The 26,533-nt window shown below is 31.4% G+C and overlaps 3 protein-coding genes across 3 annotated transcripts; 1 reads left to right on the top strand and 2 right to left on the bottom strand.

Moving 5' to 3' along the window:
- Positions 1 to 300: 300 nt before the first annotated feature.
- LOC121222098 (zinc finger protein 1) lies at positions 301 to 1,065 on the bottom strand. The gene has a single exon (XM_041102004.1). It carries the CDS (start codon positions 1,063 to 1,065, stop codon positions 301 to 303), a length of 765 nt encoding a protein of 254 aa, XP_040957938.1.
- A 9,755-nt stretch (positions 1,066 to 10,820) lies between these two features.
- LOC121222495 (cysteine proteinase inhibitor 6) lies at positions 10,821 to 12,868 on the bottom strand. The gene is made up of 3 exons (XM_041103393.1): positions 12,316 to 12,868; positions 11,693 to 11,838; positions 10,821 to 11,164 (listed from the first exon to the last, which is right to left on the bottom strand). The coding sequence occupies exons 1-3, from the start codon at positions 12,755 to 12,757 to the stop codon at positions 11,027 to 11,029; spliced, it is 726 nt and encodes a 241-aa protein (XP_040959327.1). The 5' UTR covers positions 12,758 to 12,868; the 3' UTR covers positions 10,821 to 11,026.
- Positions 12,869 to 13,692: 824 nt separating this feature from the next.
- LOC121222494 (65-kDa microtubule-associated protein 5) lies at positions 13,693 to 24,084 on the top strand. The gene is made up of 11 exons (XM_041103392.1): positions 13,693 to 14,116; positions 14,235 to 14,441; positions 15,722 to 15,967; positions 16,058 to 16,273; positions 18,565 to 18,720; positions 18,821 to 18,980; positions 19,297 to 19,448; positions 20,949 to 21,036; positions 23,000 to 23,073; positions 23,155 to 23,229; positions 23,638 to 24,084. Exons 1-11 carry the CDS (start codon positions 14,042 to 14,044, stop codon positions 23,884 to 23,886), a joined length of 1,698 nt encoding a protein of 565 aa, XP_040959326.1. The 5' UTR covers positions 13,693 to 14,041; the 3' UTR covers positions 23,887 to 24,084.
- Positions 24,085 to 26,533: the final 2,449 nt, after the last annotated feature.

Genomic DNA, 26,533 nt, shown 5'->3' with positions numbered 1-26,533 from the left:
GTTTTTTTTTCTCTTAATTTTACATATTACAGTATCGCAATACCCATATGATGTCCAACCATATTCTACGTCCATATCGACACTTCATGAATGGTATGCAATAATCTTAATGATCAACTTAATGTCTTTCTCAAAATGTATATGGAAATTTCATCAATATCAAAATTAATAAGGAAAATATATAAATTCCATTAATAATAATTTGAATTTCATAAAAACATTAACACATATAAATTTAAACTGTAAATACACACCCACAATTACAACAATAAACTAGAACAATTAAAATAAAAACTGCAATTAAAGCTTAAGGGACAAATCCATTCCTGCACCATCCTTGCACTGATTATCACTTCCTTCAGAAACCCTATTCATTGCAACATTGGCTTGACCCAATCCTAGAGTTGCACTAGTCGAAGCCCCCGGGATTCCCAACCCTCCATTGTTAAAGCTTAAATTTGGCTGTATAAGACTCATTAAGGCTTGCCTAGATGAAGACCAACCATGGGGAACATGATACGGTTGGGACAACGACGATGGCATCGATGGCCATGGATGCGTCGGTTTACGAACCATTGATTCGTATCGAACAGAAAGGGGTGATCTGTTGTAAGATCCTTGAAAAGGTGTCGAAGGAAAGGTCGAAAATGGATAGTAGGGAAAGTTTGGGGTGCCAAAAGTGCGAGACGGGTTCACTTCCATGAGCCCTTGGTGGCGCCTTTTGGCTAAGGCACGTTCTTGTTTGTGGGCGTTTTGGTGTCCCCCTAAGGCTTGTGATGTTGAGAAAACTCTCTTACAAAAGTTGCATGAGAAAACCTTGCTTTTGTCATGATGATCACCATCATGTTGTGAAGAATTAGTCGGGTTCCTCGGGGTGAAAAGATCGAGTTCGATCTTCGATTCGCGTCGCAGCTTGGCTCCTCCATTATCATCACCGTCGTCATCATGGTTCGAGAGCTTCAAATCGAGCACAACGGAACTCGGCTTTTGCTGTGGGACTGAGCCTGCCATGTCTGCCGATTTGGTTGAAACTACTTCTGAAGGATCTTCGAGTATGATAACCATTGGCAAATTATATATTTTTCTTGATTTTATGTGAGATATTGAGGGAGTGATGTATATGTGTGTGTATATATATATATTAAGGGCTTAATTTATGTAATATCATGCAATTATGGAAATAAATCTCAGTGTGAAGTTGTTACTTGCATCATGTAACATAAGATTGAAAATCATGACTAAGCTCTTGTTCAGATTTTGGTACCTAAGGAAACTATTATTATTATTGCCATAAATTTCTTCTAAATTAATGTTTTCAAAGTACTATATCAACACAATTACCTAATTAAACAAATTAAATTTCTATAAAAGATGCAACTAAATCTGGTGGACATTCATGCATCAAAAATTTACCAAATATTTTATGTTTAATTGATTTTTTTTTTAGAATACCATTATACCTTTTTTAATAGTAAATGAAAATATATTATAATAAATAAAATTAAATGGTTTTATCACAGGTATGACTACATGAATTATTTAGCTTAAATTAGGAATTAACATTTATGTAAACTTTGTTTGAATATAAAAGAGAAGCTCCCACTGATAGAATATGAGAATGGGTAGTTAATAATAGCAACTTGCCATATTTCCCCTAATTTTTAGTTTATTTGCTAATTGTTGTCAATTTCCTTAACTTAATTACCATAAATGATTTATGATTGTGTTTTGAAAAATGAGAAAGGGTTGTTTGAACTAAGAATGTTATTTTTTTTCAATAGGTTTATGTTACATCAATATTTTCATCTTGAATTTTAAGATATTAATTTGGATTTAATTTTTTCAACATGAAAATGCATATGTGACATAAAACTACTGAAAAAATTATAGAGATGACGTGGCGTTATTGTTTCATATAATCTTTTCCTATGAAAAATATTGGGTTTGTTGATATTATGATTTAAACTCTCAATTTCTCAAAAGTGAATATCGAATTCTTTAAAAGATATTTCATAGAAGTTTTATATAGTTACTGTTTAAAAATGGTGATTAAATCTCGAATTCAAATCAACACTCAAAGATTGTGATCTATCAAATCTGGGTTTTAAAGGTCAGTGGTTTATATGGAAAAAAGGGGTGAAAGACAGACAATCTCATTAGGGAAAGATTGGATCGAGGGGTGAGAACCCCAACTGGTGGAATTTATTTCCAGGTTATACTATTCAACATTTAACGATTGGTTGTTGGATTATTGCCCATTTCTTATTTCGATAGGCTTTGGAAAAACTTCAAATTTGGAGCTCTCACTCAAACAAGTAATTTCGTTTTGATGGAGACTGAATCTTAAAGGAGGATTGCAAACAAAAGGTTTTGAGGTTAGGGGAATCTAATGAGAGAGATCTTCCCACTAAATTGAAACTTCTAGGTATTAGTTTGAAAATATGGGGTAATGAAAAGAAAGAATAAAAGGTCAAAAAGTTAAGCACCAGAAGAAGCGTAATGAGGACTTAAATGATTTATTTCCATCTTTCAAGTTTTAGACGAGGTTTATGAACCTAAACCAAAGCTGAACTTGAAAGTGGAAAAGGAGGAAATTTACTAAAACCAAAGGGCTCAAGTTCATTTGTTGAAGGAAAGGGACCACAATTCTACATTCTTCCATAACAGAGCTTCAGCTAGACAAAAAATGAATAGCATAATTGGTTTGGAAGATGACAATAGGGACATTATGACAAAGAGGGAAAATTTAGAGCACATAACTTGCAATTAATTTAAGCCTCTATTTATTTATTTATTTTTTGCAGGACATGTAGATCTTTCATACATTCTTTTAGGGTGGAAAGGTGTATTATATGAGATATGAATGAGTTTCCAACATTGAGCTTAGATTGGAGGAGGTCCAGATGATGGTTAAAAGTATGCACTCGACCAAAGCACCAGGTACTGATCATTTTCTTGCTTTTTTATCAGAATTTTTAGAATATATTAAAATGATCTTGGTTCTTTTTGTCTTTCGATTTTAAATCGTGAGTCTTCTATTGATGAGATCAAGAAACTAATATTGTTCCCATTCCTAGAGTTTCAAACACAAGAAATATGACCCAGTTTTGACCTATTTGTAACGATCCAAATTTCAGTTGTGTCGAAAAATGTGATTTTAGAATCCAGTTTTCATAAATTGAGTCTATAAATATAAAATAAGAATATTTATGGAGTTAGTATAAAAATATAATAAAGTCTGGTTAAGTAATTTAGCCAAAAAAGTAGTTAATTAAATCTCAGAGACTAAATTGTGTAGATCCAATCACTATAAGAAAATACTTGGGAACCTAGATAGAAATTATTCAAAAGGCCTAGATGGTTAATAATCCATTGTTTTTATACGATTGGTGGATGATAATGATTATGCCCACTTAGTTTGAATTAATAATTAAATTATTAATATAAAACCTAATTAATATAATTGCCTAAGCTTAATTAAATGTAAATCTTAGCATATATAGCATTTTAGTGGAAAGAAAGATGATATTTTCATCTTCTTCCTCTGATTCTTAAATAGATAAGCATCCTTTGCATTCAACCATCAATTCTAATAATAAGGTAACCAAGCTAAATTCATAATTGTTTTATAGATTTATGATCATGGGAGCTTGATTTAGTTAGTTCATGCATCAACTTATTCAATTGTTAAGTTTTTAGTAAGTTTCTATTGTTGAGAAATTAATGAATTAAACTTGAAATAGATAGATATTAAGCTTAGATTATGAAAAATATCAAATTGTGTGGACTAATGAAAGAATTTGAAATTGGGTTTTGATCCGAAACTACATATCGAAAGATATACTTATCCTAAATTTAGGGACCAAATTGAATAAAATAAAAAATATGTGTAGTTTTACTTTTGAATGTGGATTGAATGAAATATGATATTGTTATGTTTGTTAAATTATCGATTGTAGCGGAAAACAACATCGGGTCATCGAGAGGAAAAGGAAAAGCGAGAGTTATCAACGAGTGGTGCAAGATTTTGGTTTGTGCTTTTATGATTCAAGATCAATATATTTATTTGTTTATTCATATATTATTGTATGATTGAGTATCGATGTGATTTAATTATGGTTGTATGAATTTATTTTTTATAATTGATAATGGTTATTGAGATAATGAATTGAATTAAATAAAATGAAAAGTGGCATGATTAAATTGATACATGATATGTGATATGAATTGATTGAAAAATATTATATGATAAGAGATAATGTAAGTTGATGACGAACTGGAATGAAATTGTGAAATTGAATGTGAAATTCTATATGAATAGGATTTAATTGAAATGAAATGAGATAAATGTTTGTTATGTGATAGTACAGTGTACAGGGTATGAAAAATGCAAATGTGACCGGTTACAGGGTATGACAGGTAAATGTAAATTCTTACATGTATGAATATACGAATATGAATGATCAAAGTATGATAATGCAAATATGAAAATTTAACGCCAATGTGAACTTAGTAAAATGTTAAGATTGGTTGGCATGTCAATAGGGTCTTATGTGTGCTTGTACAGGATATGTGATGATACAAATATTATTATAGGTTACATCGAGATCCAGCATCTATTGCGGATCATCGAGTATTATTTGTCCCTGAGGAGATTTCAGTGTGGTGGAAGGATGTAGTTGAAAATGTTTATACATATACTATTTACGGGCTTTACACTTTGGTGCCTTGGTATGGTCCAGTTTACGCTCGTATGAGCTATCTTGGTGTGGTGTAATTCACCCGTGTATTCGAATCCGTTTTAATAGGGTTCCATTTGGTGGAACATTAAAATCAGATCTTGAAATTTGAAAATGAAATAACTTGAATTTTGTAAGCTATTATAACGTATGATTTGAATTAAAATGGTATGAATTTGTGAGTTGGTAATAATATATGCAATGATTTAATGATATGGAACTATATGCATGCATATTTGTAACTCACGAAAGATAAAATATATGAAAGATAACGTGAATTGGTTTGAACCGAGCCTTAGGGCCAAATTAAATATGAATGAGTCAATAGACTTCGTAAAGAGAATCGAATAGTGAGTTGAATGGTTAAATGACATTGATTGAATATGGAAATTGATAATCTATTGTTAAAGGTACATATGTTCAAAACTTAAATAGCATGATATGTTTTGAAATGGCACATTGATTGGCATTTGATGAATAGTATGATTTGGTGAATTCAATTGTACTTGTTAGATAAATTGATATACAACGTGCCATAGGTATGTATATATGGTAATGGGATTACTTGGCATGATAGGATGTAAATTGGTTAGACATTAAGCATGACTCTTTTGTGATCATTTACTAATACTAATGTTATATTATCTTGAATCATGAAAGTACTATTGAGCTTTATCGCTTAGCGTACGATTTGTTTATTCTATGCAGTGAAGCTCGAAGTTTCGATAGGTGATTTAAACATCTAATCTGTGGTCCTCGACTCAATAACATTTATAATATCTTTTTATTTAATATATGGCATGTACCAAAGTTGTGTTGCCAACCTGATATTTTGCAAACCAATTTGGTCATAATTTGACATTAGGTTAGTAAAAGAACTTTCGTAAGCTCATATAAGACCCAGAAATAATGGAAAATCACGTTGAGATTGAATAATATCGTTAATAGTATATATTTATAAAAGGGCAAATCGTATCCTAGTTGCTCTGGCAATGAATGTGATATTTTGTAGCTTAGACCTGAAAATCAAGTTGAGTATAGGGTGTTATATTATTAGTCTTTGTATTGTTATTTACAAGATTATTTCTAAGGTCATTACTGATAGGTTACAGAAGATGATTATGCATTGTATAGATGAAGCTTAATGTGCTTTTGCCCCTCATTTTAAATAATATAGTGATTGATTTTTATGAAATCTTGCATCCCTTTAAGAATAAGAAAAGTAGGAACAAAAAGTATTTTGTACTAAATAAGCAAGGTTTATGGTCAAGTCGAATAGTATTTTTTGAAAGCTATGATATTGAAATTGGGTTTCAACCCTGGATGGACTGATTTGGTAATGAGGTGTGTGAAATTAGTGTCGTATTTTATTGCTCTAAATGGCAAGGTATGTGAGGATGTTAAACTGACTAGAGGACTTCAACAAGGGGATATGTTGGAGTCCTTTTTTTCTTCTTTTTGCAGCAAGGGCATCTCAACTTTAATAAGGATGGTACAGAGTGAAGATAATCTAAAAGGAGTTAAAATTAGCAGGAATAGTTTAGATGTTTCACACTTGTTGTTTGCAAATGACAACATTGTTTTGGGAGAGGCATCAATTATGGGTGCAACATATATTAATGATTGTGAGAATTATTAGTCTTTGATTTATTTTTGTTCTAATGTGTAAAGTATAGTAAGAAGGCTATTATTGGGGCATTGGGTGTTAGGTGTTCAAGTAACCAGAAAATTAGGGGTTGCCTACATTAGTTGGAAGATATAAAAAGACATAATTGTCAGAAATACCCTCAACGTTTATAGATTTTTGGGTTTGAGCTCTTAAGTTTTTTTGGATTAACACCTACTCTTTTTTTTAATCAAAATTCTAAATGCAAATGAAATAGAAATATATAAATAATATTAATATAATATTTTAATATATTATAAATAAAATATATAAATAAATTAATAAAATATATAAATAAATTCTAATACTAATATATATTAGAATATATATAATAGAATTAATATCTAACATCTAATATAAATTATAAATTATATATTATAAACTCAATAATAAGAAATAAGAAATTCACCCTTGACAGTAATTAATTTGTATATGTAAATCCTAGATATGAAAACAAGCATAATTCAACCCTAAAGTGAAAAAAAAAATTACGATTTTTTCAAAAAATTGCCCAATTTTAACTGTAAATGTCAGTTGACTGTCATTTTTTTCATTGTTTCAATCTTCCTTGTTATTATCCTCTCTCTTTCTTCTCCTCTAGCTGATATCGTTGTTATGTCCAACCCCCACCACCATCGCATTCCCTCTCAGTCCTCACTCCTCACCGGCCCAACCCCCACCACCGCTCTATTCATTCTCGCCACAAAATTGTCTTCTTTTTTTTATTCATAACCTATTCAACACTTAGCACATTTGTTTATCTTTTTATTATTATTAGAAATTGTTTTTTCTTCATCGAATGAGGGTTGTTCTAAAGGATGGTTTTGGCGTCCCTTTTTTTTGGAGATTTTAAAGTAACCCACAATTAGGGATGTTTTGAAGGACCTAATGATTTTCATAGCTCCTTTATGGATTGCTAAAATTGTTGGTGTTTTAGTCGGATGGGCTTAGAAGCCAAAGTGGGCAAATATAGGCAGACAAATGATGATTTATTATTCTGTCTCTAAAGATTCATCCCCCGCATCTTTAAATTTTTCATCTACAATTTTTAATCTCATTTCAAGCTTGAATTCGATCAGATTTCTATTGCCTAGTTGCGTCTCTTGGATTTCAAATGATGAAGCTCAAAGTGATCCTTTTTCTTTGCCACCCACCCTTGATTCAAATTGCGGATTCGCTATTTCAACATTTGGGTTTTCCTTTTAATGTTAGAGGGAAAGAAATGGCATGGAGGTTGGGACAGTGAGAAATGAGAAGGAAGGCGGTGACAATAAGGGTTTAACACAACGACGACGTAGTTAAAGGGGAAGAGAGAAAGAGGAGAAGAACAAATAAGATTGAAACAATGAAAAAAATGATCGTGAACTCACATTTACCATTAAAATTGGATCGATTTTTGAAAAAATCGTAACATTAAGAGTGTTAATCCAAAAAAAAAAGAAAATTAAGGGTTTAATCTCAAAAACTCATAAACGTTAAGGGTATTTTCGACAATTATGCCAAATAAAAAAGTTTCCTTCTAGATGTTAAAGGACAATATCAATGATTGTATCAAAAGATGGAGTACTATGCTATTATTACAAGGGAGTAAATAGGTTTTCATCAAATTAGTTTTACAATTGAGACATAAGCCATTGTAAGCAAATTTTGGTAGTAGAAGGCAACTTCATGAAAGGTTATTCGTGATCTGGGCTTTGCAATCCTAAGGCCATAGACAATATTGGGTTTTCGCTATTTAAAGAAACTTAATGTTGCATTGTTAGCGAAACAATGCAGGTGTGTTGTCTAATACTACGTTGACTATTTCTCATGTGTTAAAAGCTAAATATTTCCCTAATACAAATTTTTGAAGTCGAAGTTATCAGCTTACCTTTCCCTCACATGGAAGATTATCTAGAGCACTCAATTTATTGGAGGCATGTGTTCGTTGGAAGGTAGGATTAGATTGTAATATTTCAATTTGGGTCAATTTATGGATACCTGGTGAAACACAAACTATAATTTATGGTCCAAGACTTAATTTAGACATTCAACGTGTTTCTCAACTTATTGGTCTTGTGAAAAGGAGTCGTTCATGCCTTTAGCCCAAAGCCCTTAAAAGAGTATGATCGTCCAGTAAGGTAAGAATTCTAGTCTTTACATTGTTGGTGGTGGTTATAAAATGTTGCAAGTAAAGGAAATCCTTTCTACCCATTTACACGGAATACAAAAACTCCTACAACAAGTTATGGTTTTAAGATTTGAAACTAAAGGTTCGTTTTATACAAAGGAGACTTTAAATTGAGAATAAACTAAAGGTTTTAAGATTTAAAGTTTAAGGCAGTAGATGTTAATAACTCTAACAAATGTTAACAATAGAGGTGAAGCCAATAAATTTTTTGGGGCAATTTTAAATTAAAATTTTTATAAGAGTTAAATGTAATTTCATTATTGTATTAAATTATAACTTTATTGTTTTTATTAAGGACTAAACAAAAATTTCTTATTCTTTAGGAGTCCATGTGTAATTTATCATGGTAATTTAAAATTTACAAACTAAAAGATTTAAAGGAATAAATTCCTGTTTAAGAGAGTCGAGAACCCTGTCAGCCTACTACATATTATCAATTGAATTAAAATTGAAGTTATTTAAAATATATCATGAATAATATGGTTTTTTTTATTATAAAAGATGTTTTAGTTAAAAAAAAGAAAGAAAGAAAGGATTACCTTGCCGTCGAAATGAAATTTTTTTTGCTAATCCTTTAATTTTTAAGAAATTATAAGTTAATGTAAAAATAAAATTGACTTAATGATAAATTTGGCCACTAATGCGTGTATGTTTTGTCAAAATGACTCTAGTTGTATTTTTGAACCTTTTTTACCATCAACCTTCAAATTTTTTTTCAAACTATTTTTTCGAATAAATTCAATGTTTAATCTTTCTTTAAATGTTTTTAGAGAATTACGTTTATTTTAAGTAATAAATCACATCTCATTAAAAATGTTCCACATCATCCCCATTAGCTTTTTAACAGCACTTTCGTTAAATTTGTTAAGAAAAGCAGTTTAAAAAGAAAAACAAAAATTAATGCCAAAAAAATAAAAATACAATTAAAAGCATTTTAACAAAACATGCAAATGTTAATTAACCAAATTTATGATTAAGCATGATAAGATTCTACTTTGAACTGTTTGAAACAACTTTTTAACTTCATCCTTAAAAAAGGATTGTAAATATAAAGATTCGACTATCACCTTTGATCGCATGAATTCATTGGATAAATATATGTAATTTAAAAATGGTAATTAAAATCCTGTAAGTAAGAAAACAGAAGAGTTTGGAAGGTATGATTTTAAGAGGGATTGGATCCAGTTAGAATTGTCTATATTTATAAATCATTAAATAAGTTCATTTTTCAAATGTTTTATCTTTAATTAGTATTAATAATTTTATATTTTTTTCATTTATTAATTTTTTTATATAAGCAATATAAAATTTTTAAAATATTTTTTAAAAATGATTCTAAATTTATTTTAATTTATTTTTGATATTTCATCTAAGTGAATTTGACATTATACTTCAATAATTATGATAAATCACATCATACTTAATATAGCATCTTAAGTTTCAACCCTAATTTTTTACAACAATGTTAAATATCTAAAAGCAACAAATCATATTTTTTCATGCATTTTTTAGAAGTGCTTTCCTTTCCCTACACCGTAACAACAATGTTAAATTAACCCGTAACAGAAGAGAAAGGGTTGGAGGAGCAGGAGTTTTCTCCATGCTTCTTTATTGTGATAAAAGAATTATTAAGACAAAAATCTTATTTTCTTTTCTTTTTATTACTACCCGCTTTTATTATTTTTTATTTTTTGAATATATAAGCAACATATTATTTTTTAAATATTTATATTTATATTGTAGTATTTTTTAGTAGGTTAAAATATACCATCATTGTACTTTAAGAAATTAAAAATCACTCCTCTTATTTATCATTGAAAATTTTAAATAATTTATATTAAAATTTCTCAAATTTAACATGTTATGATTGAAGACTTAATTTCTAAGTTTTCAAGTAAATGACTAAAAGTATAGAAAAGCTTAAGGTTAAAATTTTAAGTACCAAATAAATCTAAATTATTTAAGTAACAAATAATTACAGCCGATTTTATAAAATAGACACCAATTGTCGGGCCTACTACTGATATTGAAGTGTTGGCAACACCTGAAATATTACCCTGGCTTGTACTAATATCACTCTCCCCTTGTAAAAGGAATTCATTTTTCAATGTATTTAGAGTTCCTTTTGGAAGAGATCAGATCACATCCTCCTGTCCAAATCCATATATGCATATATAAGCAGGTATTAAGAAAACCAAGAAGAAGAATTCGAACGCCGTCAAACATAAATCTATAGCACTGTAAATTCCAAAGGTCTGCACTGTATTCCAAGAGGTTAACACATAATACAAAGACATGTTATTCGTGTATGTTCTCCGAACATTCTTACAAACATAGGTTTTACAACAGGAGTAAAGATGAACACATGATACAAGGTTCACACTTTTTTATAGTCATATCATCATATTAAGATTCAAACTCTTTTTAACAGTTTTACCATACCGTTAGCTTTCAAGACTGGTCTTGCTCCATGTGGTTCACATGGTAAGTCCCTTCGTTCTTATGGTGTACCTCCACCTTGAACTTCTCTTCCTTGTCTCCTCTCTTCACTTTAAGAACCATGTTGAGTTTTGCAAAATCTTCCAATACCTATTTGCATATTCAAAAACTTAGCACCCGAATGAAACTGATTTTGCAGTTGTTCAATCATATGTTGATTGTCAACTAGGTTGAATGATTTTTAGTTCTTGGACAACGAATTGGAAGGTCATATTTTCAAGCCCATGTTCGGTTGTGGATTGGATAGGGATATAGAATAAACACATAGACATGGTTATATAACATTGTATGACACATTCTCCCATAACACAGTTACATTTTCAATCAAACACACGACTTATATGCATACAAAGATGCATAAAGGAAAGGATAAACACGTTGACAAGAGCAGCAAGCAGCTCTATGTTATTCAGATTTGGATGTCAATATCACAAATGTATTTGGGGTGGAGGATCATGTTCTCATACTCCTATCCGGATATAAAGAACTTATGCTCTAACTTCCATAAGAATCTCAAACATCACACTAAATGGGATGCAGTTAAAATAACCAAATCACATACCAATTACGTTAAAACATGACAAAGATTCGAGGAAATAGGAACAGTTTGGTGCTTACCTCAGCGTTGGCATGAACTATTTCTTTAAGTTCGTAGGGCAGAAGGGAATTGGATCTCTGTTGTATGGTCTTCACAGCATGATCCGCAGCATCCTGAACTACGGGATCATTTGTGGCCACCGCTTGCAGCATTGGTCCATGGACATCTGATCATAATTTAATATAAATTCCCAATGAAGTTTCAAATAAAACTATACGTAAAAAATTACCAATTTTCTTGGGACTTCAAAACCAATATTAACATAGAATTTCTCTCTTATGCAATTAGCCGATGTTTGATATTGCTTTCTTATCTTTGTTCATTTTTTGGGGTTTAAACACTAAAAAATTCCAAAAGTAATTATATTTGATTTCCTATCAGTGTTAATATATCTAGCATATCTACACACTATATCACCAATAAAAAACCTAATTTTTAGAGTAAAAAATTAATTATAAATATTCAAAAATATTCAAAAAAAATTAAAATTCGTTGTTTAAAAAACCCATCTCAAATAGAACGAAAAAAAAATCAAACTCTACTATTTTAATCCGCTTTCAGCAATCAACGGATCATAATTTTAAAGAAAACCCAGTAATCTCGTAAAAAAAGTATTCAAACGAAAAGGAAAAAGTTCAACAACCTTTCTTGGCACCAAGATCACAAGCGGTAAAAGAAGCGGAACTATCAGCATCACCAGCATGTTTAAACTCCTGCAATTCTTTAAAATTCATCCAAGGTTTAACCCAAACTTTGGCTTCATAAAGCTTCTTTTTGCCGGCGTCGACAGCTTCCACCGTCAAATGGTGAAGCGTCCCCGCCACAACTTGCTCGCTTGCTTTCACAACCCTCACAAACTCCACCATTGCATTTTCTTTCTTGTTGTGCTCGTCGACGGCAAAGCGTGCTAGGTTTTCGAGCTCGACGCTGTTTTGGGAGCCTTGGGAAGGGTGGACTCCGCCCAAAGTAGTGGTTGTCGCCATTGTTTCAGGGCAGAAGGTTGATTCAGCGATTAAATTGTTGAACAACAGAATTGGGATCGATATAGAAAACAAAAGGGAGAATAGAAAATTGGGGTTTTGCATTTGGGTGGAAACTGAGAATTTTTCCGGGAACAATTGGGGGAATTTTTATAGTGAATTTGGATCGAAGCTTCGACCTTTCGGTTTTTTGCCGCAATATTTTGACACGTGAGTAGCACGTGTCAGTTGAAATAAATTACTTTTGCTTAATAGTTAAGCAATGATAAAAAAAGACAAAGAATGAAAACGTATTTTTCTTTTTGGAATAAATAACGTAATTTGGACATTAACTCAATGATGATAATAATGATAATAATAATTATTATACTTATTTTTTGGACATTTATGAAAAATAAATAAAATAATACATTTAAAAATTCGATATAATTTTGTTGATTGAGTTTTAACTCAATTAATATTAATATTATTGTTAGTACAGAATAACTTAATTTCAAGTACGTTGAAGTTTGTTATCTTCTTATTTAAATGTTAAAAAAATTAATAATTTTAGCTATTTTATAAAAAATAAATATAAAAATAATTTATGATAAAATTAATGTTAAAAAAATTATACTATACAATTTATGTTTTTAATCTTTCAACAGTTTATGCTATATTTTACGATATTTATATTATGCTAAAATATTAATTAATATTTAATAATAGCTTGTTTTTAAGTATTTATATAATATTGATATTTGAAAGAAAAAATAAATCAAATAAGAAATGTTTTTATTAAATAATTTATATATAAAGTAACTATTTTTTAAAAAATATAGAGATTTTTTAAATAATTTATATAGAAAGAAACTATTTTTTTAAAAAATATAGAGATTTTTTAAATAATTTATATAGAAAGAAACTATTTTTTTTTAAAATATAGAGATTTTTTAAATATAAATAATTTGACAAATATTCAAAAAAATAAAAATAAAACAAGGGCGTGGATTTTCGCGCCAAAACAACTCAAAATTTCCGTACGGCTCCTCTTTCCCAAAGGAAATAAATTTTTTTTTTCTCTTTTCTGTTGTTTTACATTTTCTCACTCTTTTCTCTCTCACTACAAAATCTTTTCTAACAAAAATCAAATCATTGCATTTAAAAAACAAATCAGACATTTTCTCTCAAAGAAAGAAAGATAAACAAATCAGAAATGTGAAAATAAAAACAAAAACCCCCCATAAATGTTTCCTTATAAAAAAAAAAACAAAAATTCAAAACTCCGATTCGTAACGCTTCCATTTTGCTTTGCATTTCAATTCCTCAAAATTCTTTTTTTTTTTTGGTTATTTTGTTAGGGTTTCTAGCTTTTCTTTGATTCTTCTTGTTTTGTTTTCTCCCCAAAGAATGACAACGTTGCCGCCGTCTCTATCTCCTTCTCGTTCCCAGACCACTTGCGCTTCTCTCCTTCAAGAATTACAGGTTTTGTTCTTCATCTCTTACTTACTTTTTCTTTTTTTTTTTGTTGGAATTTTTGTACTTTTTGTGGAATTTTTTACTAAGATAGTCAAATTAACAGTTGTTTTTCTTTTATACTTAGATAATATGGGATGAAATAGGAGAAAGTGATGGAGAAAGAGATAAGATGCTGTTGGAATTGGAGCAAGAATGCTTGAATATTTATAGAAGAAAAGTTGAAATGACAAGAAAGTGCAAGGCCGATTTGCAGAACTCATTGGCTCAATTTGAATCCGAAATCGCCAAAATCGTCTCCTCCCTCGGCGAGCATTCCTTCTCCTTCTCAAGGGTTTGTTCATTTTTCTTTTCTCTTTCTAACATTGTTATTGTTATGGAATTGTAGTTGTTTACACAATTCACTTCAATTTAGATAGTTTTAAGAAACAAAAACAAAAAAAAAATGTAATATTGAATAAAAGGCAGAGCATTTAACGTTAGAGATTTTATTTTGCGTTTTTGGCGATCTTCATTTTGTGATGTAACGTCAGGGTTGATATTTATCGCAATGGATCATAATACCATTCATGTCCACAACCGCCATAAAGGTGATGCAAATGAGTCTAAGAAAGACTCCTACCGCAACTTAAATCCTTTATTGCAGGCACTAAAGCTTGCATTTTCTAATGTTACGTTGTGTTGTTGCTTTGGATCAAAAGTTAATAATAATAATTTATAAAATTATACTCATTTTTTAAGACAAAAGGCATTAGTGTACTTACATATATATAGAGTTATGCTATGATTGGTGTTACCTTTTAGTTATGTATTTATTAGTTTTTATTTATTTAGTTTATAATTTTTCTTTTCATCGGCCTTTTAAGAAGCAAAAGCCAATAATTAAAGAGAGTAGCTAAAACAGCAACCATTGTGTATGTTTGTTGTTGGTATTTAGTAGAAAATGCTTCATGTTTGTGTGAAAAATGAAAAACTGTATAGCCACCAGGATAAAAAAATGGTCCATTAGCATCTTAGGGTATATATTTGCTTTAGGTTTCCCTATTGAATTCCTTATTATGTGTCGCTTTGGCCCCTTAGCATTTGTGCGATAATTTGTAATATGTTATAGTCAACAGTTTACATGTGAAGTATCTAAGTTCTAAATGGTTTACAATTTTTATGCTGCATACCATCTTTTGATTTGTTCTGTTTATGCAATTTGAGTAGTAAAATGGCACTCAAGCAGCAAGTATCTGCTTTAAGACTGTTTGGGATTTCTGCTACATTCTTAAATCTCAACATATGAAGTGCTTTTTTGTTATTTGTCTTGGAAAGAAGAAAAGGAAATGTCTGAGAATAATTGTTATATCATTTGAAAGATGGCCCTTTATGTGTAAAATTGTGTACGACATGGATGGGAACTACAAGTGTTCACTTTGCTTTTAAGAGTTTATTGAGGATGTAGTGAACACTTAGTGCAATATGATCTGCATAAACCAGCCCTTATATGTCTAAAATTCATTATGAGAAAGTGTACATTAGCTACTACCTCAGGATATATCTGCTACTTAACTTCTGTTTTTTGCCCTTTATATTGTCTGTTGATGTGGCTTATTTCTGCAATTTGAGAAGGGAAAGGGCACTCTCAAGCAACAAATATCTTATATAAGACCTGTTTTGGAGGAGTTGAGGTCGAAGACGAAGCAAAGAGTGAAGGAATTTACTGAAACACAATCACAGATTGTAAAGATATGTGCAGAAATAGCTGGCAATGGTCAGTCTATGATGTCTTCTGATCCACAAGTAGATGAGCGTGATTTGACAGTCAAGAAACTAGGGGAGCTTAAGTCTCATCTACAGGAGCTTCAGAATGAGAAGGTGATAACTACTGTCTGGATTTTAAGCTGTATTACTAGTGCTTTGGCTTGCCTATTCCACTGGTTTTTATGCTTTTTACTTAATCTGCAGATTATCAGGCTACAGAAAGTTGACAGCCACATTAGTATGATTCATGAGTTGTCAGTAGTGATGTCCTTTGATTTCTTGAAGACAGTTAGTGGCATTCATTCGAGCCTGATTGATCCTGCAAATGGTCAATCAAAGAGCATCAGCAATGATACTCTTGCTAAATTGACAGGTGTGGTTAATTCACTGCAGCAAGAGAAGCAAAAAAGGTTACAAAAGGTGACATTTTGGGGATTTAATCAATATTTTTCATGTATTGGCACATTGCATGTCTCCATAAGTAGATGCCCCTAGATTTATATGCTTATGCAGATACATGTCTAAGTATTGGTGCTTACTCTTGCCTAATGATCTATATAATTTTTCTTTCCTTCACTTCAATATTTCTGCAATGATGAATGTTTTGGAGTTTTGAGATGGAAAGATGTTGCAATCGTATGTAGCAATGAGCAAAGGCTATAAAGGACTAGAATCATGAAAAATTAATTGGCTTTCTGCTCTTTGGTAAAACTAAAATCATGTCCAGTATTTGGAAGGAACTTTTGCTTATCATGTATTGCATAAAATTTTGTTCCACACTAAATCTTATTTATAAGTCAGAATCTCAAGGAGTTGCTTACTTAATAAGGTCTGAGCAGTTTTGTCAAGGTGCATACTAAGATGCACTGCCAGACAACAAAAGCACCTTTGATATTTTCTAGCTAGGTGCATTTGACCAATTGCCTTTCCTTTTGAGGTGTTAGATGCAAAAAAAGATTGCTTTAAAGTTCTCTTGCATTTTGTCTTATTTTCACCTTTAATAGTAAAAAAAGGGAAAAAAAAAGAAAAAAAAAAGAGAACAATATCAAAGTCTTTATTTCTCAATATTTGAGTGTTCATCAACAAACTTGAGACCATAGACAAACTCTGCATATTGGCAAAAAAAAAAAAAAAAAAAAAAGAAAAAGAAAAAAGAGGAAAAATTTGCCTGTTTTGTGGAGAAAAGTTGATCACTCTTTATATCTTAAGCTCATTTTGTAGATATACAGACACACATTTTGCTCCTTATTTTACTCAAGCGAATACTTTCCTTGTGACCTCAAGCAGTATAAGGGTTCTAGTGCCTTGCATGCTTATTGTGCCCTAAAGAACACTGGGTCTGGGTAGTTAAAAGTCATTGAAATTAAACTAAACTGGCGTAAAAGAAATTTACAATTTCTCTAGTGTATATATGTTAGTTGGTTAACCATTCTGCTTGAGGAAATGAATTTCTTACTGACCAAGTACTTTCTTTTGGTGCTTTTGTTGAGAGTGAATTTGTAGGATGGGAAAAACTAAAGTGTTTTATAGCATTTTAATGTTCCAAGAGAGTCTCAGTTGGGATGTTTCTTTTCCCAGTATCATATTTGCTTTGTTAACGCCTGCATTGATTGCTGTACTTTATAATTGATTTCAATTAAATAATTTGATTAGTTCTTAAACTGCTCAAGCATTCACAACTTTCATGTCGTGATCAATTTTATTGATGGAATTGCTTTTTTTAGAAGAGCCAGGATGTTTTATCTCAATCTTCTGTAAGTTCAATAGTTATTGAGAAGGATCATCCTCCATTTTTAGCTGTTGCGCAAGTTCACCAGGAAGACACCATACAATCATAAAAGCTGATTTGTCTAGGTGTCCCTAGGTTTAGGATGATAAGGTGTATAGCTTTTCAACAAGGATGTTTTTACTTTTCCCTCAATCTTCAATAAGTTCAAAAGTTATTGAGAAGGAACACCCTCTGTTTTTCAGCTGCTATGCAACTTAAGTAGGGAACTGTTATATGGACAGAAAAACTGCCTTGTTTAGGTGTTCCTAGTTTGTAAGATTATAACATGTATAGCTTGGGAGAAGAACAGCTCCTAAGAATTGGAACAGATGGCAGAATTGTAGATTACTTTGTACAGTTGGTTGCTTCATACTTTAAAAGTTAAGTCGTGGGCCAAGAGGTCTCCCTTGCAAGTTCTTAAAAGTTGAAAATTAGTTTTCAAATTTAGGTGGTTAGCTTTCAAGACTAGCTCTATAATGCATTGACTCTTGTTTTTCTTGAATATCTTTATGTCGGTTTCTTAAAGACAACTGTTTTTTTCCAGTACATGAAAGACTTTTAAACTATTCCATGTCATAACATGGAATTATCGAGGAAATATGGTAGAACAGTCTTCATTTTAGCTGTTCTGTTCGGTAAGTAATTTTCATAGAAATAACGGGTATGGAAACATATTTATGGTCAATACACTCTGTTCTACCTGGATTATTATCTTGTTTATAATGTTTTTTCATCTGTATTTTTTTTTTCCTGTAATTAAGAGATGCTGATAACTGAGGTTCTTTCTGTAAGGTAACAACTTCGAGTGTCATCCAAAAACTTCTAATATTGGCTCTCTTTTTCAGTTTGCCTGAGGATTGATTATTTCTGTTCTTGCATTTATATGTTGGTATGTGGACTTCTTTAAGTCTTTATTCTTAATTTCATCTTGTTTTATGTGTAGCTTCAATGTCTTGGGAGCACTTTGATAGAACTATGGGATCTCCTTGACACACCACCTGATGAGAGAAAGAGATTTGAGCATGTTTCTTCCTTGATTTCTTCGTCAGTTGATGAGGTCTTGAGACAAGGATCCCTTGGTCTAGATATCATTGAGCAGGTTCCCCCTTTTTTTTTTTTTTAAAAAAAAAATAGAACTGTCAATATTCCAAGATTATTGTACTTTCCTCTTAATGTTGAACATTCATTGTTATGTCCAGATTGAGCTTCAAGTTCAAAGTTTGAATGTGCTGAAGGCTAGTAAAATGAAAGAGTTGGTATTGAAGAGGCAAAATGAACTTGAGGAGATCTATAGAGGAGTTCATATTGACGTAAACAGTGATGCAGCACGGCAGATTCTTATCAACCTCATAGAATCTGGTTCTACCAACTGAACTTTTTTCTAAATTATCCAATCTTCTTGAAACTATTTAATGTATTTTTTGTTTTCATTTCTATAAGCAGGCAATCTTCATTTCATATATTGATTTAATTTCTAGAGTCCCACAGTTTGTCTTACGTAATAACTATCTGAGTTTTCTTTTTGGCATCTTTGGTGCTATGTGCATTTTCTTTGGAAAAATTCATTTCCTTTTGTAAATTTCTTTTTCTTTTTGCAATAATGGGTTGAATTGTTCATGTGAAAATATTTTGTTGATATGTTATGTGATTAGTATTCGCCAACATGCATTTGCAGATAATGTTGATCTGTCCAATCTACTTTCAAGCATGGATGATCAGATTGCAAAAGCCAAACAGGAAGCTTTAAGCCGGAAGGATATTTTGGACAAGGTAGATAAATGGAAACATGCATCTGAGGAGGAAAAATGGCTTGATGACTATGAAAAGGTAAATCTTTCTTTGAGAAACTATTGGAATGTTTTCTGTAGCATTAAGTTTTCAAAAGAATTTTTATTTTGAGATCCTTACTTTGCCTGCATCAATGATGCTTTTTAACAGTGTTCTTAGGTGTGTGCCTAGGTGCATTAGACCAAGGTAGTTAGTATTATACTCGTGGACGTACCATTTTTGTTTTGGTACATATTGGTATGAATGTATTTCAATTTACTGTTTCGGATTTATTGGTATTTTTGTTGTTCCCATTTACTACTAGAATGGGATGTTCCTGCTGGTACGGGCGGTACCTGTACAGAATTAACTTCCTTGTATTAGACAACAAAAGCATCTGCAGAGTTTAGACCCTTTTGGATGAGATGCATTTGATCAAGCGCACTTTTTTGTGAGGCTATGAGTGCAAAAAACTTGCATAAAATCTCTTTAGTTTATTTCTTTTTAAAAATCATTAACTATAACTTTACTAGTAAGAAAGGAGATATATCAAACCCTCCACTTCTCAATATCTGAGCATTTAACATATGGACATGGAATCATAAGGAAACCATGTATATTGACCAATGAAAGAAAAATAAAATTTTGGTATTGAACTGCTCTTCACTTTGGTAAGTATTTCTGTGTATTAAACCTTGGCAATATGCGGGATCTAGTGCCTAGATTGCACCTTTGTCCTCATGACAACAATGATCTTTAAATATGCATGCCTTAGTTTCATATTTTCTTTTGCAAACATGACTGCTGTCATGTTCTAGAACGGGTAGCCCAGCATTGCCAAGGCATGGGCCTAGACCGGACTAAGCATTGCACCTGAACATTAGACAACAAAAGCATATAGATCTCTGGCGAGGTGTAAATGAATATGATCAAGTGCATGTGTATTCAATAACAAGGACCATTTGGAAATCATGTGTATTGGCCAATGAAAGATTAAAAAAATTTTGCATGATTTTTAGATAAAAGGGACCAGTTGTTAGTGTTTGCTATCATATCTTAAGCTAATTTATATGTACACGGTCACACATAAAAACACAAATTTATATATATTGCCTTGTCTGCGGCAAGTGCTTTTTCCACACCTTGCCTTTTGAGTAATATAAAGGGTTCTAGTACCTAGAATACCTTGTGCTCTTGGCAACATTTGGCTGGCCTTACATTTCTTAAAATTTTTTCTAATTCAAATTCATATTTACTGTTTTTTGAAGAAAAATTAATCATAATTTTGTTTTGTCATTTCTTCTAATATTAATAACTAGATACTTATACTATATTAGAGAATCAAATATTCACTGAGTCAATGGAGTATATAATTTAAATAAATTATCCTTGAGATAGTACTGAACCAGTTTTCCTCTTTGTAATTGCTTTAGCCAGTGAAATGCTTCGGTAGTTTGCTATCTTTGTGGTGGAAATTATTGATGTCTATTTTGGACTTTGGAGCTATAATTTCATTTTTCTTATATGCAATTTTATTTTTATTATTTTTCTTTTATACAGGATGAGAACCGGTATAGTGCAGGAAGAGGAGTGCACAAAAATCTGAAACGTGCAGAGAAAGCTCGCATTCTAGTTAGCAAATTGCCATGTAAGCTTCTAGTAGTAATCTTACATCTTGAAGTAGGTTTCTGTGACATATTAACTTAATCTCCTTTGTTAAATAGAAAACATGCTTTATTGCAATGCAAGATTTAGTTGATTTGCTTATATGCTGGCTGTTTCTTTTTATATATGTTACCAATATCATGCATTTGATTCATTTATATTACCTTTCAATGAGTAGGCAACCGGGTGATATCTGTTTGGTTCGGTCGGGTTTTTTAGATTTTTTGAACTGTCCATCATAATTCGGTTCGGTTCTCGGTTTTTGCATATTAACTCTTTTTTTTTATATATTTTAGACTTATTTTTATAAAATGAGCTTTGTTTTATGGCTTTTGAATATTATTTGACAAAATTTCAAGGTCTTTTTCATAAATATTTCCAATAAACAAAAATTTTTAAAATATTTTCACTATTTTAAGTATAAAATATTTATTTTTATATCATAAAAAATTAAAATTAATTATATATTAATAAAAATAGAATTTGGTTTGGTTTTGTGTAACCGTGGTTTTTGAACTTGCATTCTATACTGTCCAAATATCTCGGTTCAGGTCGGTTTTTGATTTGGACAGTGTTTTTGCTCACCCCTAGTTATGCTTGTCCAGTTGATGTGGTTAAATAATTTGCTTACTGTAATTTGTTCTGTGACTTCTTTTATGATACATTCCAGCATTGATTAAAATCTGTAGCTTTAAATTTTTTCCCCTGCATCCTCAACGCTTCTTAAAGGACTGCATTATTATTTTTTTACTTGAAGTTTATGCTGTATTATTCTGACTCAGGTGTGTATCGCATACAAGTATGTGTCTTACATTGGTATGTTTAATATTTTCTAAGCATTTTTCATGTATTTTGAGGGTCTTTGGAGTGTCATATCGCATCCCTATGTAAATGTGTTGAACACATCTTGTATACAAGCTGGGGGGAAACCTATAAAGTGGTATGAAGAAGGAAAGTCTGGCAAATATTTCTACACAATGTTTGCTTTCAGCCTCACCAGATTTTCCTTGTGATCTGTAAATTCCAAAGTAATTTTGCAGTCTTTTAAGAACTCTCTTCCTACTTCTACTTGTGCTCCTAGTTGGAATGTTATGCTAAGGTCAGGCGATTAATTGAGCTGATCTGAGCTTGACTTGAAATTCAAAGCTTCGAAACTTGATTTGAGTTTAATCAAGTTCCACTTCTAAAATTAGATCTCAATTCGAGATAGAAATTTGAACTACTTGAGTTTGTTCGATTAGGCTCTTTTACTTAACGCCCTCAATTTTCATGCTCAACTTCAAATTTTATTATTTATTCCTGAGCTTAAGCTCCAGTTTGAAATGAGATTTTTCAGTATAGTTAAAAGGTAAAAAGACCTCAATCAAACTCGTGTGATACTTTAATCAAGCATTAAGGTACTTGAATTTGATCTGCTCAATAGCTCAAACTCGACTCAACACCACACAAGTCTAATTTGAGAATTTCTGAGAAGGATCCACAAATAATAACTGAATTATTGCCAAGTATGAAATAATGGTGATACTTAACAACTCTAGTGATTGCATATCTGGATAAGAAACTGGAGGCCTGGGGGCATATGATGCAGACATTTATTGACTGCCGCTGTGCATTTTGGCTTTTACTGCCTGCATATATTTGGTTTTAATTGCTAATAGTGAAGCTTTAAAAGAACCAAAGTTGCCAATGTCTGTTCCTATCTAGAGGTCCACGACACATTTATGATGTTTATAATTGTGTGCATAAGTGCTTTATCTTGAACTGCATTGACAACATGATAATTTCACGGATTGTCTATGACCTAAAGAGAATCATATTGAAAATTTTGACTATTTTTTAAAAGTTTATGAAACTTTACCGAAAGATAGGTTTGCATTGGTGATTGTATTCATATTTTTTAGTGCTTAATGTCTGTCATATAACTTAATCTTCTTTTTGTTGGATAGCTATTGTTGAACATTTGACTGCAAAATTAAAAGCTTGGGAGCTTGAGAAAGGAATCCCTTTTCTGTATGACAAGGTAAGTGGCTTATGATTTGTGTTTTGTTTAAAATAATAGTTTGTTTTGATTGTTTATCTCAAAACTGGTTTATTATTGCAGGCTTCACTCTTAGATATGTTGGAGGAGTATACCGTGTTACGCCAGGCAAGAGAGGATGAAAGGCGTAGATCTCGGGTATGATTGTGAATTTTACTATTTAATCAGGATGATAACTTTTTCAATGTTAAACCTATCCCCCCGCCCCTTTCCCCAACAAAAAGAATTACATATTGATTTGTAAAGCATGAATGAAAAGCTACCTCATCTCATCTACATCATTGCCACTCAATCCTAATCAACATAGCTGGTCCTTTTTGAGTTCTTGTGTTTGAATAAAGAGATACATATTTGAATGCGACATTCATCCTTGAGTCCTGATAGCAATACATAGCTTCTCATGTGATCAAATGTTATTCAACTTGCTATGGGGATATGAATGTGGCATGAACTAGCCTTTATTCCAATTCTCACAACGTGTCATTGTATATCATGAAGGTATCTGCTGATCTTTGTTCATTTGATTGATTTTGCTCTATCTTTCAGGAGCAAAAACGGCTGCAAGAACAATTTGCAGCAGAACAAGAGGCACTCTTTGGCTCAAGACCAAAAAAGCCGTTGGCTCAGACCAATGCCATGGTTGGAACACCAACCTCTCGCCGTGTTTCTACTCCATCAGGTAAGCATGGTGTTTCAAACTTAAAGGAACGTAGAGAAACCGGTAGGGTTAACAATGTAATCCCAGTAAATTTCGTTGCCCTCCCTAAGGATGATCCCATGTCTCGGGGCAATTAGGACTGCCTTTGCCTTTGCCTTAATCCTGGTTTTAGGACACCCCTCGTAAATGATTCACAACAGAACTTGGAACTCTTTCTCCCAGTCATTTTCTTACATTTTTTACTTGAGATTAGGGATGGGTTTTTTTTTTCTCTATTGTATGACATGAAAGATACTTTTATATAGATATATGATAATCTGTGCATGTGTTATATATATCCTATTTTTTATACCAGTTGTGTACATATATATATATGATCTTTTAGAAGGATCAAAACTATATCAAAATTTGATTAAGTTTTATACTTTTATGGGTAAACTACACCACAGGTTACCCAACAGGTCACCCAACTATGGGCTGTTTATTTTGTTCATTTAACTATGAATTTTTTTAAATTGGTCACTCAACTAATTGGATTTTTTTTATCGTCCTTTTTTGCTAAATGCCCTTAACTATTGAAGGGGAGGGTGAGGTGGTAGCATAAAAATTGGTATAATAATAATTTTAGCTCTTAATTGTTACATATTATATCAATTTAATCATAATTTTTAAAAATTTGAATAAATATATAAAAATGCATAAATATTTTAAGTATATATAATATAAAACTAGAATTAATAAAAATTGGGTTTCTCTTTTGTGGGGTTTTCTTCATTTGTGTTCTAATATGATTTTAGGGTTCCCACTACGAGTTTTAGATGGAATTTGGGTTTGAAACCAATTTGAGTTGGCTTCAATAGATTTTGGGTAAATCGATGGATTGTTTTGCAGGTTCTTTTGTAGTTAGTTTTGCTAAAGAGGAAGCAGATAGAACAGATGTAACTAAAAACAGAAGCTGTTGAGCAGCATCTGGCGGGGTCAGCCCTGGTTCTTCCATTCTTGCTAAACATATCTGAAAAAGAACTTCTTTGCAGACTTTCAATGGATAAAATTTTGCTAAACAAAGCAATGTGAACAATAGCATAACGAATAAATCAAGTAATGAAACAATTAGTATATTCAAACTTGAATAGGACAAGTCACCATCCATATCAAAATATCAACTAAAATAACAAAACCAACCGACCTAGATAGAGAAGTAAATGATTTTGTGAGCTAAGCTTTCAGGTTGGATTACTACGGTTCTCATCAGACATCTATACACCAAAACAAACATAGCCGTTCGCTGAATTACATATGCTTAGCGGTATTAACATAATTTGAAACCAATACTTACTTACGTTCAATTGAAAAGCATACGATGAAATAAACCCAAAATAATAACCTTAAACACGTGTTAGGCCATCTTATTTATTTTATCTAAACACCCTCAAGGTATTCATTTACTTTACCGGATATTATAATTATCGGTGCGTCCCTCGTTTCATGTGTCATAATTCAAATTCATTTACACTTCTTAAACATACTTAATTATCAATTATATTAGTTTATTTTATTCACTCGTTTCAACCTTTATTAATTGACTCTGATTCAAGAATGGATACACGAACGCAACACACTTGTAATGCATTGGTATGTTCGAAGTAAAATGCGTCCAACGATTATCAATAAAAATTGAAGTAGTGTGTGCCCAACACTCATTGAAATGTTTGAAGTAATATGCGTCCAGTGCTCATAGGTATAAACGGAAGTATCTCCGTATATTTAACCCTATGACATGTCAACTATACTCGTAACTCTATTTGATATCGTTAATAGGACATTGCTCTTTATCAACAATTTTTGAGCATAACAATTCAAAATAACATATCATTAACATGACGCAACCATATAACCACAATGCATATAGGTGTACATATTTCAATTATAACCCAATCATCTCAATTGATCAAATCAATACGTACCACGGATTGTCATTGACAGTAATATTATTTGATTATATTAATTGCCTATCAAAGTGTAAGTTGACGTTATGATAGCACAAACCAGGATAAATATTTGTCAACGGTTTTGGATTTCCCTTTGCTTTTCGATATTTCGGTGTCATCTTTAGCTACGTTCGATAATACATTACGGAAACGTTATCAATTATACAATTCAACACAAAGCTAACAAAATCAAACATGTATGCATTTAATTCACTTTAGTCCTTTCATGCCCTAATATCCGGAACACTCGTAACTTACGATTTATCGGATTAAATCTAAAACTAACTTAGTAAATATAGTACAGGGACCTCTAACTTTCAATTCATGATATAATTTTCTAACAGCTTTCAATCCATTCAATTTGATCTCTAATGTCATAAGTATGCAATTTAAGATTAACTCAAGCTTAATTTAAGACTTTTACTACAAGATTAACTTATTCCTCTATAATTTTAAATCATACTAACTTTTATTAATATAAACCTTTAAACCTAACTTTCTCAAGCTTACTATTCATGGAAAAATTATATCTAAATTTACTAATTCATTAATTTAATTAATGGGTCACTAATTTCTGCTATCATATAATGAAATTCCATCAAAATTTTGAAAGGAAAACATTTCTTACCTATGGATTTTTGGTTCGGCAATGGCAAAGAAGCTAAACAAAATTATATTTTCTTTCTTCCTAACTTGAACGATGAAATAAGATAAAAGGGAGGAGGAAAAACCAATGTTAATGGTCTTTCTCTCTTCCACTTTCAACATTGATTAATCAATGGTTAATATTTATTCG

Source organism: Gossypium hirsutum, chromosome D10 (genome assembly GCF_007990345.1).
Source record: "Gossypium hirsutum isolate 1008001.06 chromosome D10, Gossypium_hirsutum_v2.1, whole genome shotgun sequence".
In the NCBI taxonomy this organism is placed as follows: domain Eukaryota; kingdom Viridiplantae; phylum Streptophyta; class Magnoliopsida; order Malvales; family Malvaceae; genus Gossypium; species Gossypium hirsutum.
Note: the sequence above shows the minus strand (reverse complement) of the source record. Positions and strands in the feature narration are given on the sequence as shown.

Excerpts from the sequence above, each read along its gene's own strand:
- LOC121222098 (XM_041102004.1), bottom strand. The coding sequence starts at position 1,065 with ATGGTTATCATACTCGAAGATCCTTCAGAAGTAGTTTCAACCAAATCG.
- LOC121222495 (XM_041103393.1), bottom strand. The coding sequence starts at position 12,757 with ATGCAAAACCCCAATTTTCTATTCTCCCTTTTGTTTTCTATATCGATC. Across the intron at positions 11,839-12,315 it reads TGATCTTGGTGCCAAGAAAG|ATGTCCATGGACCAATGCTG; the intron begins GTTGTTGAACTT and ends AATTATGATCAG. Across the intron at positions 11,165-11,692 it reads TAGTTCATGCCAACGCTGAG|GTATTGGAAGATTTTGCAAA; the intron begins GTAAGCACCAAA and ends ATATGCAAATAG.
- LOC121222494 (XM_041103392.1), top strand. The coding sequence starts at position 14,042 with ATGACAACGTTGCCGCCGTCTCTATCTCCTTCTCGTTCCCAGACCACT. Across the intron at positions 14,442-15,721 it reads ATTCCTTCTCCTTCTCAAGG|GGAAAGGGCACTCTCAAGCA; the intron begins GTTTGTTCATTT and ends CAATTTGAGAAG. Across the intron at positions 23,074-23,154 it reads TCCCTTTTCTGTATGACAAG|GCTTCACTCTTAGATATGTT; the intron begins GTAAGTGGCTTA and ends TTATTATTGCAG.